This window comes from Mauremys mutica, chromosome 12 (assembly GCF_020497125.1).
Source record: "Mauremys mutica isolate MM-2020 ecotype Southern chromosome 12, ASM2049712v1, whole genome shotgun sequence".
NCBI lineage: Eukaryota > Metazoa > Chordata > Testudines > Geoemydidae > Mauremys > Mauremys mutica.
Window position 1 is genome coordinate 14,015,257 of NC_059083.1, and position 16,289 is coordinate 14,031,545.

At 49.3% G+C, this 16,289-nt stretch overlaps 1 protein-coding gene and 1 long non-coding RNA gene across 2 annotated transcripts; both read right to left on the bottom strand.

Moving 5' to 3' along the window:
- Positions 1-4,512: 4,512 nt before the first annotated feature.
- Positions 4,513-7,477, bottom strand: LOC123346575 (zinc finger protein OZF-like). The gene is made up of 2 exons (XM_044984050.1): positions 7,460-7,477; positions 4,513-6,719 (listed from the first exon to the last, which is right to left on the bottom strand). The coding sequence occupies exons 1-2, from the start codon at positions 7,475-7,477 to the stop codon at positions 5,154-5,156; spliced, it is 1,584 nt and encodes a 527-aa protein (XP_044839985.1). The 3' UTR covers positions 4,513-5,153.
- Positions 7,478-7,632: 155 nt separating this feature from the next.
- LOC123345508 lies at positions 7,633-9,397 on the bottom strand. Its single transcript, XR_006572796.1, has 3 exons — positions 9,338-9,397; positions 8,599-8,712; positions 7,633-7,677 (listed from the first exon to the last, which is right to left on the bottom strand). It is a non-coding gene; the product is annotated as an uncharacterized LOC123345508 (long non-coding RNA).
- Positions 9,398-16,289: the final 6,892 nt, after the last annotated feature.

Sequence of the window (16,289 nt, forward strand, 5' to 3'; positions counted from 1 at the left end):
GTTTTGTTATGTCCCTGGAAAAAAATGAAGAATCGGCAAGAAAGGAAATAACACCAGCGGGATGGCTTTAAAAGTGTGTAAGAACTGGAGAAAATGGCACCCCTTGAATCCTGGCTTCCTGCTCAAGACTGGCTACTTGGAGTTGCAGATGAAGGCCCAGGACAACAGAGACTCCTCCTCCTCCTCCATATAATAAAGGGTTCCACACTAAAGAGTTCCACAAAGTTATAGATCTTCCAAAGAGAATGGGATACGGCTGGTAGTCAGTATCCAATCCATCATTGCTCCGGATGGCTGCCAACACCATCGGTAATTTATTGTCCCAACCTTTGCCAGCGACGTCCACCACTTTGGAAAGGGTTTGCTTGATAGTCTGATCCATCCTTTCTAGTGTCCCTGACGACTGAGGATGGCAGGGGATATGTAGTTGTTGCTTTACTCCTAAAGCTTTTAACATTTTTAGAATTACTTTTCCTATAAAATTTGCTCCATCATATGAACCAATTACTTTTGGAGTCCCGTATCTACTAAACAGAACTTTCCACAACTTCTTGGGGGTGGTCTCTGCAGAACGATTCCTGGTGGAAACTGCCTCCACCCAGCCACAAAAAGAATCTGTTATCACTAATAAATACTGATTCCCTCTTTGGGTCTTAATATAATCAATCTGTATTCTATTCCATGGACCTGGAAGTCTTTGGTGCCACAAGGGTCCCAAATTCGGTGGTCTATTCCGGTCTGCTGCCCATCTTATGCAGTTTTTAACCAAATTTTCTACATCCTCTCGCACCTTAGGCCGTATTCCAAACTGTTTTTTACCTTAAAAGAGAGTATTTTCTATTCCTCGGTGGGCCATAGACTGACACAGGTTAATGATCTCTTCTCTTTACAGTTTCTCAGGTACCCACTTTTCCTCTCCTGTTTTCTTATTCACTGAAGAACCCCCTTTCATACTCCAGGTTCCCCACCTTTAGGTTCAACCTCCTGTTTTATGGAGCCCTGGACCCTTTAAAACACCGCCCAAATCCTGTGGCTCCCGGCTGCTGTTGTTACCCCAGGGCTCCGGCAGCAGAGCTCTGGCAGCGATTTAAAGGGCCAGGGGCTCAGGCCGCGGATACTGCACCAGAGCCCTGGGCCTTTTACATCACTGCCAGAGCCCCAGGACTCCCAGCCGCTGCCAGAGCTCCCCCCATGATTTAAAGAGCCTGAGGCTCCCAGCCACTGCTACCGCAGCCAGAGTCCTGAGCCCTTTAAATCTCAATGTAAAGGGCCCAGGGATTTAAAGATCCCACCAATTCCAGTTGAGGCCCCTCCCCCTGCTCCAAGACTCCAGCATATCGCTAAGTCCTTTTAGTGACTTACACTCCTGATCATTGGGAAGGAAACAGACGCAGGGGGGGAAGGCTGGCGGCAGAACCTCAAGTCGCACATGCCGGGGGAGTTCAGGATTTAGCCGAAGCCGAAGCAGTTGAGGATGTTGGCTGGTTCCTCTTCTCTGCTTTGCCCTGCTCAGCTTCCCTTTCAGGTATCAGGATGATGAAAGCCCAACGGTGCCATGTGGGTCCCAGGAGACAGCGGGTGTGAGACATACCCCAGGGTACAAACTGGACTGTTGAACTGACTAATTCTCCATCCCAGGGCATGTTTTATCCCAGGGTGAATAAAACTCAATGACTTTAAAAAAAAATCAAGAAAATCAGATTTCTGTTATTTAAATGTCTGTCTGGTGATGTTCTCCTCCTAATACAACATGGCATGAATGAAATAACCAAACAATGAAATAACCAAATAAAATTAAATGAAATTAAATAACCAAACATTCATTGTCTGATATAGCTGTAAAACTCATCTGAAAAGTTTTCAGAATAAATCACTGTTTAAAAATGTACAGTATATACCTTCCAAAAATGAAACCTACATCTATCTCGGCGTTTTGAAGAATATGTACTAAGGTTATAATACCCAAAGAGAATACATTTTTATGTAGAAAACCATGAATAAATCAAGTCTTCCTGACTAGTTATTTAAATCAAATCCACCCTGCTGCTTCCCTGTGTGAACAACAAACCCCTCCACCCTCTGCTCACACACAGCCACCAGCCTTCAAAGTCACTCCTGGCTGCACTGCACTGAGGGCGACTAGCCAGACACTCAGGAACTTACCAAACGACACAGCAACATCAGCCAGTTTTTGACTCCCAGCCTTGTGCCCCGGGAATGTGCATCTTGGACAGCTCAGTCTGGTCACTGGGATGGACAATCTCAGTCATTAGTGGGTCACCCCCACAGAGGGGCCAGATTAGGCCACAGCCTTGTTCTCTCCAGTCAAATCCCCCAAACACTTCAATGAAAACAAACAGGTCCAGACAAAACACTAAAACCACTTTAGTAACTGGAGCAAGGAGGTTTTCAGGGATTACGAGAGAGAAAGATGTCAAAGTTCAGAACCGATTAAAACTACAAAATTATAAAATGCATTGTAAATCCTACATTTTACCAATTTAAGGAAAATGTGAAGCAAGGAGGTTTCTGCACCCCACCTGCTGTTGCAGGCAGTTCACAGTTCTCAGAACCCAGGCTGCATTTCCTTCCAGCCTTGGTCCGTCCTCTCCACTCCACGGCCCCTCCTGCTTTTCAAGTCATCTTGCCTTCTGTAAAGATGGGAGAGGAGAGGTGAAAATGGAGGCCACTCTCTCTTGTTCCTTTGTACCACTCTCCTCTTTGAGGTTCACCCCCCAGCCGGGGGGCAGGCGACAATCAGTCTGTGGCCTAAGTGAGCGTCCAGCCGTCCTTCCGGTGAATTGTAACTCTCTTGTTCCCAGCTACACAGCTGGTGAAGGATCAGCTGAGCAATTACTGGCTACTTAGCACCTAGCTGGTGTGCAGGTGCCGCTGTCTCTGCGGAGCTCGTCTGTGGGTGTTTTCCAGCTTTACAGTATGTAACAAACCTACAGCAAACTCTCCGAGCTGCATGGACAGTGAGGATAGACACATTTTAATGGGACAATAATATTCAGCAGGCGATAACTTTCCCTATGATACCTCACAGGACATACTTTGGAGAAGATTTATCATTTTGTAAATGTGGTGACCATAATAGTGTAGACCAGTGGTTCTCAAATGCGCTTCATCAGCCACCCACCGCCCCAGATTCTTTGTGTCTTTGGTCATTACGCCCGCACCCTCACAAGCACATATATCACCACCCAGCTCTAACGGCAGAGCAATTGCTGGTGAAGGTCACAGCTCTGAAGCCCTCCAAGAGCAGCACAGAAGTGAGGGTGGCCACAAGAACAGTGATGTTCCTCAATAAGCAGACTTATCACTCCATTGACACGTACTTCTGTGCTGCTGCTCCACCTGGGTTTGAGAGCCTGAGCATTTATCTCCACCTCCCAGATGGGCCTGTTCCTCCTTCATGAGCCCCAACCACCTGGGGACGACAGCCAGTGCTCCTTAAAAAACAAACAACCCACACTGATCACGCCCCTCCCTTGACACATTCCTGAGCCTCCATTGGGAGGCTCTGCCCACAGTTTGAGAATTGCTAGTGTAGAGAGTCACCATGGGGATTGGTAGCCAAGATGGTAACACCTGCTCTTTCCGTCTCCGGGATCCCCACAGAAAAGGTCCGAGCAGGAGAGAGGAACAGATCCGATTAACTCTAACCTCGCAAAACACATTTTGGTGATTTCAGCTATAAACATTCCCTCCATCCTTCAGACCCTACCCTGAGCGAATTCAATGACACTGAGCTAGAACTAGGAAGGTGGCATGGCTGATGGGTATAATCTCTGAATTATTGATCCCTGATTTAACAGACTACAGGAACTCTTTGGATAGCTAAACATAGACTACTACAGTTACCCCTCTTAGAATCATAGAATATCAGGGTTGGAAGGGACCTCAGGAGGTATCCACTCCAACCCCCTGCTCAAAGCAGGACCAACCCCAACTAAATCATCTCAGCCAGGGCTTTGTCAAGCCTGACCTTAAAAACCTCAAAAGAATGAGATTCCACCACTTCCCTACGTAACCCATTCCAGTGCTTTACAATCCTCCTAGTGAAAAAGATTTTTCTAATACCCAGCCTAAACTTTCCTCACCCAATTTGAGATCATTACTCCTTGTTCTGTCATCTGGTACTAATGAGCACAGTCTAGATCCATCCTCTTTGGAACCCTTTCAGGTAGTTGAAAGCAGCTACCAAATCCCCCGTCTTTCTTCACTTCTGTAGGCTAAACAATCCCCGTTCTCTCAGCCTCTCCTCATGAGTCATGTGCTCCAACCACTAATCATTTTTGTTGCCCTCCGCTGGACTCTTTCCAATTTTTCCACATCCTTCTTGTAGTGTGGGGCCCAAAACTGGACACAATACTCCAGAGGAGACCTCACCAATGTCAAATAGAGGGGAATGATCACGTCCCTCAATCTCCTGGCAATGCCCCTACTTATACAGCTCAAAAGTCAAGGAATAACACATCCACTGCTTTTCCCTCATCCACAGAGCCACTTATCTCCTCATAGAAGGCAATTAGTTACTCAGACATGACTTGCCCTCTTATTTCAAGTCTTTCATAAAACATATTTACATGTTAAACTCTAGCTTATTAAGGTGGACACACTTTTAAAATCTCTCTCTAAAAGTTGAATCTCAGGGAATTACATGCAAGTTGCTTAATCTTTTCTTGCCATGTGTCATAGAAGCTTAAATCCTGTGTGAATCCTTCCACGTTAAATAAGGTGAGACACCTATATGAAACTTTTCCCGCAGTCCAAGCACCTCTGGAGTCTCTCTTCTGTGAATTGCCTGATGTCGAACAAGCTGTGACCTTTGTATGTAACTCTTCCCACATTCCAAGCACTTGTGTGGTCTCTTTCTTGTGTGGATTGCCTGATGTTGAATAAGATGTGACCTTTGTATGAAACTTTTCCCACAGTCCAAGCAATTGTGGGGTCTCTCTCCTGTGTGGATTGCCTGATGCTTAACAAGGTTTGAACTCTCTGTGAAACATTTCCCACAGTCCAAGCACTTGTGGGGTCTGTCTCCTGTGTGGACTGCCTGATGTTTAACAAGGTGTGACCTTCTTAGGAAACTTTTCCCACACTCCAAGCACTTGTGCGGTCTCTCTCCTGTGTGGATTGCCTGATTCTTAACAAGGTTTGAACTCTCTGTGAAACATTTCCCACAGTCCAAGCACTTGTGGGGGCTCTCTCCTGTGTGGATTGCTTGATGTTGAATAAGATGTGACCTTCGTATGAAACTTTTCCCACAGTCCAAGCACTTGTGGGGTCTCTCTCCTGTGTGGATTGCCTGATGATAAACAAAGCTTGACCTTTCTATGAAACTTTTCCCACAGTCCAAGCACTTGTGAGGTCTCTCTCCTGTGTGGATTGCCTGATGATAAACAAAGCTTGACCTTCGTAAGACTTTTCCCACAGTCCAAGAACTTGTGGGCTCTCTCTTCTGTGTGGATTTCCTGATGTTTAACAAGGTGTGACCTTCTTAGGAAACTTTTCCCACACTCCAAGCACTTGTGGGGTCTCTCTCCTATGTGCATTGTCTGATGATAAACAAAATCTGACCTTCGTATGAAACTTTTCCCACACTCCAAGCACTTGTGGGGTCTCTCTCCTGTGTGGATTGCCTGATGATAAACAAAGCTTGACCTTTTAAAGAAACTTTTCCCACAGTCCAAGCATTTGTGGGGTGTCTCTCCTGTGTGCATTGCCTGATGCTTAACAAGGTGTGACCCTCTTATGAAACTTTTCCCACAGTCCAAGCACTTGTGGGGTCTCTCTCCTGTGTGGATTGCCTGATGTTTAACAAGGTGTGATCTTTGTAAGAAACTTTTCCCACAGTCCGAGCACTTGTGGGGTCTCTCTCCTGTGTGTAATGCCTGATGACGAACTAGGTGTGACCTTCTTATGAAACTTTTCCCACAGTCCAAGCACTTGTGGGGTCTCTCTCCTGTGTGTAATGCCTGATGACAAACTAGGTGTGACCTTCGTATGAAACTTTTCCCACAATCCAAGCACTTGTGGGGTCTCTCTCCTGTGTGGATTGCCTGATGTTTAATAAGCTTTGACCTCTCTTTGAAACTTTTGCCACACTCCAAGCATTTGTGGGGTCTCTCTCCTGTGTGGATTGCCTGATGTTTAATAAGCTTTGACCTCTCTTTGAAACTTTTCCCACACTCCAAGCACTTGTGGGGTCTCTCTCCTGTGTGGATTCCCTGATGTTTAATAAGGTTTGACCTCTCTATGAAACTTTTCCCACAGTCCAAGCACTTGTGGGGTCTCTCCCCACTGTGGCTTAACTGATGTCTAATTATTTGTGTCTTCGAAATGCAACATTTCCCGCACTCGAGGGATTGAGAGGGTTTTTCTCCAGTGTGGCCTCTCCCGTGGTTATTAAGATCTGAGAGCTTATTGAAGCTTTCCCCACGGTCCAAGCACTGAAGGGGTTTCTCTCCAGTAAGGATTGTCTGATGTGTCACAAGCTGTGATCTCACAATGAACCCTTTCAAACACTGAAGGTAGTGCCAGGGTGTCTCTTCCTTGGCATTGTCCTCTCCTCCCCCACTGTTAATAGATTCATCCACTTTCTTCCCTGGGTGGTTTCCCAGAAGCCTCTCTGACCTGTGCCAATTTCCACAGGCTTCTTCGGGTTCAAAGCACTGGGAAAAATTCCCTTCAGCTCTTCCCACAAAGGTCCCCTGCGGAAGAACTGAAGGTGCTTACTCACACCATATTTGGGGATTCTCAACTTTTTCCTTCATTCCCTAGATGGTTCTGTGTCAGTCCTCACCTGTATGGGGGCATCTCCGAAGCCTTCTTTCCTTGCAGGTCTGGAGATCGGGCAACCAAGGCTCTTCCCCTCGTTCCAGCCGGACAATCAGTTCAGGTTTGGTAAGGGGAAATCCTGCACAGAGGGTGAAATCAGACCAGATCAGGGTGCATGGAGCATTGGTGGAGTATTAGTCAGAAAGGACATTCTGTGAGCGGAACCTGTCCCTGTGCTCTGCTGGAGGAACGTGGAATCCAAGAAGACGGGAAAACGGTCACTGAGCCCCCATGCGCAGAGGAAGTTGTCTGGGGAGGTGAATTGAATTATTACTACACCCTCACTAGGCGTTCCCAGGATCTGTGTGCTCTGGGGGCCTTGTCGACTCACACACGGCTCTGGACTTAAACCCCTGCCTCTTTCTAAACCTGCAGAGACCAGAGCCCTCCCCAGGGCTGAAGCTAGTCCCAACGAGGGAAGTGAACAGGGATTGTGTGTGCAGCCGAGAAACAACACAGACAGGACAATGCTGGATTAATGCCCCTTTGAAAGCTGGAGGGGTGGGGATGGTTTAGCTTGTCCCTTGGGTGTTGACACCGATGTCTCACTGGAGGGGGCACGGAGATGCAAGTCTCTCTCACATGGCAGCTGTGCATTATGGAACCCACTCACCTCTGATTTAACTGACATGGGAAGAACATGACCAGATTCAGACAGGCAGACAACACGGCTTCTAGTATCTGAGGGGACAGGAATCCCTTACCCAGCGAGGTCACCGTCTCGTAGTTCTCCTGCATGACGTCCCTGTAGAGGGCTCTCTGAGCGGGGCCCAGCAGAGCCCCCTGCTCCTGGGTGAAATACACAGCCACCTCCTCGAAGGTCACCGGCATCTGAAACACCAAAAGGCCCCGGTCATTACCTGCTGCTCCAGCCACAATCCCACTAGTCACGTGGCAGGAAGGATAAAGAAATGGAAGCTCTGGGAGGGCCACAGTTGCAGAATCCCACCCCCACCCTGCTCAGAGCACACTCCAAGCACTTGTGCGGTCTCGCTCCTGTGTGTAATGCCTGATGACGAACTAAGTGTGACCTTCTTAGGAAACTTTTCCCACACTGCAAGCACTTGTGCGGTCTCGCTCCTGTGTGTAATGCCTGATGACGAACTAAGTGTGATCTTCTTATGAAACTTTTCCCACACTCCAAGCACTTGTGGGGTCTCTCTCCTGTGTGGATTCCCTGATGTTTAATAAGGTTTGACCTCTCTATGAAACTTTTCCCACAGTCCAAGCACTTGTGGGGTCTCTCCCCACTGTGGCTTAACTGATGTCTAATTATTTGTGTCTTCGAAATGCAACATTTCCCGCACTCGAGGGATTGAGAGGGTTTTTCTCCAGTGTGGCCTCTCCCGTGGTTATTAAGAACTGAGAGCTTATTGAAGCTTTCCCCACGGTCCAAGCACTGAAGGGGTTTCTCTCCAGTAAGGATTGTCTGATGTGTCACAAGCTGTGATCTCACAATGAACCCTTTCAAACACTGAAGGTAGTGCCAGGGTGTCTCTTCCTTGGCATTGTCCTCTCCTCCCCCACTGTTAATAGATTCATCCACTTTCTTCCCTGGGTGGTTTCCCAGAAGCCTCTCTGACCTGTGCCAATTTCCACAGGCTTCTTCGGGTTCAAAGCACTGGGAAAAATTCCCTTCAGCTCTTCCCACAAAGGTCCCCTGCGGAAGAACTGAAGGTGCTTACTCACACCATATTTGGGGATTCTCAACTTTTTCCTTCATTCCCTAGATGGTTCTGTGTCAGTCCTCACCTGTATGGGGGCATCTCCGAAGCCTTCTTTCCTCGGAGGCCTGGAGATCCGGCACCCACGGCTCTTCCCCTTGTTCCAGCCGGACAATCAGGTCAGGTTTGGGAATGGGAAATCCTGCGCAGAGGGTGAAATCAGACCAGATCAGGGTGCATGGAGCATTGGTGGAGTATTTGTCAGAAAGGACATTCCGTGAGTGGAACCTGTCCCTGTGCTCTGCTGGAGGAACGTGGAATCCAAGAAGACGGGAAAACGGTCACTGAGCCCCCTTGCGCAGAGGAAGTTGTCTGGGGAGGTGAGTTGAATTATTACTACACCCTCAATAGGCATTCCCAGGATCTCTGCACTCTGGGGGCCTTGGTGACTCACACACGGCTCTGCACTTAAACCCCTGCCTCTTTCTAAACCTGCAGAGCCCAGAGGCCTCCCCAGGGCTGGAGCTAGTCCCAATGAGGGAAGTGAACAGGGATTGTGTGTGCAGCCAAGAAACAACACAGCCAGGACAATGCTGGATTAATGCCCCTTTGAAAGCTGCAGGGGTGGGGATGGTTTAGCTTGTCCATTGGGTGTTGACACCGATGTCCCACTGGAGGGGGCACGGAGATGCAAGTCTCTCTCACATGGCAGCTGTGCATTATGGAACTCACTCACCTCTGATCTAACTGACACGGGAAGACCATGACCACATATAGACACACAGACCCCACGGCTTCTAGTATCTGAGGGGACAGGAATCCCTTACCCAGCGAGGTCACCGTCTCGTAGTTCTCCTGCATGACGTCCCTGTAGAGGGCTCTCTGAGCGGGGTCCAGCAGAGCCCCCTGCCCCTGGGTGAAATACACAGCCACCTCCTCGAAGGTCACCGGCATCTGAAACACCAAAATGCCCCAGTCATTATCTGCTGCTCCAGCCACAATCGCACTAGTCACATGGGAGGAAGGATAAAGAAATGGAAGCTCTGGGGCGGCCACAGTTACAAAATCCCACCCCCACCCTGCTCAGAGCAGCCAGGAGACTTCAAGGGCTGGGAGAAGATGAGAGCTCCTTGTCCCCCAGCACACGGAGCAGGGCAGGGTCTTCTCATTTCCCACACACCTGCCAGACACAGGCTGATACGGGAAGCAGAGTTCTGAGCCGGGGACAGGAACAGGAATCCAAACAGCTTCCCTGCGTATTTCACAGCAGCCTCAGGCTAGTGGGGTCTCACTCCAGCACTGGGAACCTGGAAAATGTTCCCAGCCCTGTGCAAGGGGGTTGTATCCTGTTTGAGAAATGGGGGAATGTCCCGTCTCCCATCCCCCATCAACAATGGGCCCACTCAGAAAATCAGCAGGTTTATCACATCCTGTCTCCTTCCTGCCCCCGTCCCCCCAGGAGCTCCCTGAAAATCCCCGACCCCAGCTGGCTCCATCACAGACATTTCCCTTCCCTGCGTCCTGGAAGACGGGCCCATCTGGATGGAAAGATTAACTTGATTCCTTAGCCTGTCGGGTGATGGAGGAGGTACCAGAAGGGGCTTCAGTCCATGTCACCCCCCGATTCCCCCCAGGCTCTTCAGACCCTCCCAGTAACAGCCTCTCTGAGGTAAATGCTAGAAAAAGAGCAGAACGAAAGGGGCCAAAATCCCCCCGATCCTCCGCATCGCCCCATCTTCCCTTCAGTGCCCCCCGCCCCCTGCCCAGCCTGCCCCCCGCAGCCCCCGCACCCGCCTCCTGCCCCCACCCCGCTCCCCCGCCTGCCCTCACCCCCTGCACCTCTTTAGCCTTCGCCCCCTGCAGCCCGGGGGTGCCGGGGGGGGGCGGGTATCTCTCACCTTCCCTCCGAGCGGGGCCCCCCGGGGCAGGGGCCGGGCCGGGCTGGGGGCTCTGCCCTGGGAGAGGCTCCTGGGGGGGGGGGGGCAGCGGGAAGGGCCCTGCTGGAGATTCCCCTCTCCCGGCTGCAGCCAGGGCTCCGGGCTCCCAGCACCAGCCGCCCCCCGGGGCTCGGGGATCTCGCCAGGAGCCTGGGAGCCAGAGTCACCGCAGCGGCTGCGAGTCACTTCCTGCTGCCGGGCCGGAGCCCAGCGCTCGCTGCCCGGAGCCGCCTCCCGGCTGCTGCTGGGTCCTACCGATCAGCCCAGCTCAATGCAGCAGCTCTGGGTGCATGTTACCAGCACTGGGTGAGCAGACAGCGAGTGTGAAAAATCAGGAGGGGATGGGGGGTAATAGGCACCTATAGAAGACAAAGCCCCAAACAGCGGGACTGACCCTATTCAATTGGGACATCTGGTCACCCTACCAGCAGTGGTGCAAACGTTGGAGCTGGCTGGGCTGGGTGAGCCAGACTCCTGGGAGAGAGAAGGAAAAGCAGAAAGAGAGGAAGTAAGGGGGAGGGGAAGGGTGACAGCAGAATCCCACCCTCATATCCACCAGGGGGCAGGGCTGGCCTCAGGGCATTTTCCCTTAGTCCCTGCGGGCTCCCCATCCTGCACCCCCTTTGCCACTAATCCTTGTCCCTTTCTGCACCCCAACTCCTACACTGTGCCCCAACCCCTACATTTTGCCACCTTCACCCCAACCTCTCCACAGTGCCACCTTCACCTTAACCCCTGCACTTCCCTGCCACCTGCGCCTCCAACCCCAGCCCTGCGCTGGCCGTGTGCCTGCCACACCGCTGTCCTGCCCAGGTCCCCCCACCCCCTTATGCCCAGCAACTCCCATGCCCAGTGGCCTCCCACCCACAGACTCCCCACACTGCCCAGCACCCCCTCACAGCCCCCCACCCCACAACTGTCCAGCCTGCCATATTCCCGAGGGCTTTCAGCACCAACAAATTAAAAATTCTGTGCACAATATTTTAAAATTCTGTCCATATTATTGTCAATACCAGAGTCATCCCTAGGTATCCTGGGCCCTGTGGGCGGGGGGTGGTGGGGAAGACCTCCATGGTGTGGGGAAGCCCCAGGCCTCCACAGGGGGGTTAGCTTGGGAGACAGGGAGGAACCACCCCCCAGCACTCACTGGGGGCACGGCTGGGGCCAGGTCTCTGTATTTCTTGCCACCGGTGAGTGTAGGCCAGGCCCGGCTGCAGAGTCCTCAGGGGCGGGGCTGGGGTGGAGCACAGGCAGGAAGAGGGTTAGGGCAAAATCAGGGCAGGGGCTTTGGTGCCCCAAACTTCCTGGTGCCCCACATAGCTGCGCACTTTGTGGACGGCCCCCTGGGCCCTGGTCAGTACACACATGTGGAGGCTCCAGAATGGCAGCGGGAAGCATTGGCCCCTGGCTACATGGAGGTGGGAGATCACCCTGCAGCCTTCCCCCTCCCCTTCCCTGCCCTCCTAGGAGAGGGACTTGGCAGTGACATACCTCGGTGTGCAGGTCAAAAGGCCACAGGGAAGCGTCTCACATGGTGGCTGGCATGTCAGCCAGGACCCAAAATAGCTGATACCAGTGGCTGAGTCCAGCCCTCACCGGGCCCTTGCCTGCCAGGGCTCTGGGCCATCACCTCCCAAATGGCCTTTCATCCTCCCTAGAATGGAACATTTCCCTCTCGGCCTGAACAGCCCAGCAGTGCTTGGGGTGCGCAGTGTGGTAAGAACAGGAATTTTCGTCAGGCACCAGCCTCTTTTTTCTGCCCTGACTCAGACAGGGCTTGTCTACACCACGCCGAGTTTTAGCGACAAGTCAGCCTCTATGGCTGCTAGCTCACTGAGTCAGACACAGACACCCCTCCTTGCTCTTTTCCCTTCCAGGCCGGCTCGCTCCAGCCATCCTCAGCCCGGTTCCTTCTCCTTCACTTCAGGTTCTACCAAGCTTGGCTCTAACCCCCCTCTTCCTAGCCTCCAGAGCCTGTGTCAAGGTTGCTTCCCCACTCTGAACTTTAGGGTACAGATGTGGGGACCGGCTGTGACGTTATTGATATAAATGGGGACCATATAGAACATGGGTTGCAACCAAGGTCCTGTAGTGGCACCAAATCTTAGGTAAAGGGGGTCATCTAAGGTGTCTAAGACCAGATTATGGGTTGCTGGTTATAATTATGCTGTCTGTATGTCTGTATCATTTTTAGCTGAAGTTATGAATGTTGGCTCTATGCTGTCTGTATTTCAAGTTGGTGCTGTGCTTCTGGGGGAAGCATCCCAGACAAGCTGGTGTTAGCTCTGCTTAGCCTGCTTGATGGCCCATTAAGGACCATCAGCTACACAATTGACCCATGGAGAGAAGGCAGACACGCCTTGTGACTCAGCAAGGTATGCAGAGACTGGTCCATGTGACTGCAGACTCCATTTTGCTGTGATTTTCCACAGTAAGGACAAAGAGGTTCTTACACCTGGAAAAGCCTATATAAGGCTGATGCATCATCTCCATCTTGTCTTCAACCCTGCTTCTTACCTCTGGAGGGACTTTGCTACAAGTTGAAGCTCTGCACAAAGGACTGAGGACCCATCCCAGTGGGGGATGTACTCCAGAGACTTGATTTGAACCTGCAGTTTACTCCATCACTGCTGCAAGCCTGAACTAAGAACTTTGCCATTACTGTATGTAATTGATTCCATTTAACCAATTCTACCTCTCATCTCTACCTTTTTCCCTTTGTAAATAAACCTTTAGATTTTAGATTCTAAAGGATTGGCAACAGCGTGATTTGTGGGTAAGATCTGATGTGTATATTGACCTGGGTCTGGGGCATGGTCCTTTGGGATCAAGAGAACCTTTTTCTTTTATTGGGGTGTTGGTTTTCATAACCATTTATCCCCAGGACGAGTGCACTGGTGGTGATACTGGGAGATTGGAGTGTCTAAGGAAATTGCTTGTGTGACTTGTGGTTAGCCAGTGGGGTGAGACCGAAGTCCTTTTTGTCTGGCTGGTTTGGTTTGCCTTAGGGCTGGTCTACACTAAGGGGGAAAATCGATATAAGATACGCAACTTCAGCTACGTGAATAACGTAGCTGAAGACGAAGTATCTTATATCAATCACTTACCCGTCCTCACGGCGCGGGAATGATGTCTGGGGCTCCCCATGTCGACTCCGCCACCGCCGTTCGCGGTGGTGGAGTTCCGGAATCGATAGAAGCGTGTTCGGGGATCGATATATCGCATCTAGATGAGACGCGATATATCGATCCCTGAAAAATCGATCGCTACCCGCCGATACGGCGGGTAATGTAGACGTAGCCTTTGTGCCTGTTCTCTAAGTAAAACTTTGTAGTTGCTACTTTACTTTGTAACAGCGGCTGTAAGTTGTTAAGTGGTTAATTGACGTCAATTGACTCTAAGTAAGCCAAAACAGTAGCTGTTATAGCTGTCGCGACAAAGTCTGTGTTCAGTGTTCTGTGTTGCATGTTCTCTGTTGCATATTCTGTGTCTGTCTCTAGTGGTGTCCTGTGCTAGCATTGGGTCCAGAAAAAAAAAATACTACACTAGACAGAGCAAATGTCTTTTCCTCTCTCTACTTCCCCCATATCCGTCCAACTTATCAATCACCACTTTTGTCCAAAAAACTTTGATCCCCAGTGCATCAGGTTTATTTGTTGTTAGGTTTTCCACGCTTTTCTCTATGCACTCTGGTTCTACTTCCCCAAGTCCTAAAGGGTAGTTCTTGGGCCCCCATAACCTGTAAGACCTTGGCCCATAATTGCAGGGCCCCATCTATCAGGTCCCCAAAAACCTCTTAAGTACAACTGTTAAAAATAGGGGATTCTGCAACAATTTAGCAAATGAATGTTAGTTTAAGTCCAAATCAGCTTAACTTTGCATAACAACCGTGGTCCTCTGACAAAATCTTATTTGTTGTGTGTGCTTAAGGAGATCCTGACCTCAGTAACTTTTATTGTTTGATGGCTATTGCAGCATCAAACTTCGGCCTCATCTTATGTGTCAATGTACCCAATGATTGTAATGGTTATGGTTTTATTGTATTCCCAATTATTATAACTATAATTGTTTGGATTAGTGTTTAGGTTCTATCTGGTGTTTAGTCAGTTGTAATGGTGTTAGTTATATTCACCTGGTTATAATTGTGTGCTTTGTTTATAACAGATCACCTGTGCCCTACCATGACAACAACTACTGTAATGATCATAGATCAAGGAGCAGAGTGTTAGCAGCCCCCCAGTAGATGAATGTAAATACAATGTCAGTACTGTTTTTACTAAACAAACAACAACCTACCACTGGTATGATATATTCTCTGGATGGTCCCCAACCACCACTGGCATCCTATCAGTAATGCTATATCCCGTAATAGTTGTCTTGGTATTGAATTGTATTTGTATTATTGGAATGTTTAGCATGTGCTTTTGGATAAAAAGGATGTACAATAGATTGAAATCACAAACCCATGTTGCCTCACAGTACCTTCTTTTAAACAGGTTACATAGAAAGTGACACTAATGAGTACCATATTTTCTGGCGTATAAGACGACTTTTTATACTAAAAAACAACCCCCAAAAATCAGGGGTTGTCTTATACACCGGGTATAAACAGCGGGCAGCCCAGAGCCCTCTGATTCCTGGCCGCGGCTGGGATTTAAAAGGCTCTGGGCTCCCCGCCGCAGTGGGCAGCCCAGAGCCCTCTGAGTCCCGGCTGCGGCTGGGATTTAAAAGGCTCTGGGCTCCCCACCGCAGTGGGCAGCCCAGAGCCCTCTGAGTCCCAGCCGCGGCTGGGATTTAAAAGGCTCTGGGCTCCCCGCTGCAGCGGGCAGCCCAGAGCCCTCTGAGTCCCAGTAAGTACCTGTAAATCAAAACCATTTTAATTAAAATTATTTAAATCAAATCTGATGTTATTAAATGGTGTTGCCTCGGAAGGGGGGGGTAGTCTTATACGGCGAGTATAGGCCAAAACCTATGTTTTAACTGGAAAATCAGGGGGTCGTCTTATACGCCCAGTCACCTTATACGCCGGAAAATACGGTATATGTATATCGTAGTGTCAAAAGGGGGATTATGTAGGGATATTAAAGAAGGGTTATATTAGACATGGTTTATATGAAAAATGATTTATTGTTAGAAATGATTTATTGTTAAATGATACTTTATAACTGAAGGTTTATATTAGAAGTAAATGTGATTCCCAACATTTAGCCTCTAACCTGCAAGCCACCAGCTATGTTGGTGTGAAGCCTGCTCAAAGAAATACTTTGTATAAAACTTGTTAAACGTCAATTTACTCTAAGTGCCTATTCTCTAAAAGTAAAACTTTGTAGTCTCTACTTTACTTTGTAACAGCGGCTGTAAGCTGTTAAGTGCTTAATTGACGTCAATTGACTCTAAGTAAGCCAAAACAGTAGCTGTTATAGTATATAGATAGAGACCCCCACCCTCTGTAAGTTTTCATCTCACTTTATTTTTAATTGTTAAAAGACAGGGAGTCTCACATAAATTGGTAACACCCCAAAAGGTAAAGAGACAGTAAAATAGATGTGATTAAGATAGAGAATGTATGTGAATGAGTGCCTAGTTTAAATAATGAATAAATGGTTAGGGAGTTACCAGTCTGAAGAATTCAGTGCTGGCCGAAGAAGGTGTCAAGTGGGATCAACCAGATGACCCCCCAGAGGGCAAACTGGAATCCACCCCACCACACCTCAAAGGCATTAAAAACAAACATCTGATAACATGGAGTCAGCCACCTGCTGATTGATTTAGCAACAGCAGAATGAAGCAACTCTCATGAACTGACATAGGAATAAATTCCTATAAAACTGGACTCTGAAGA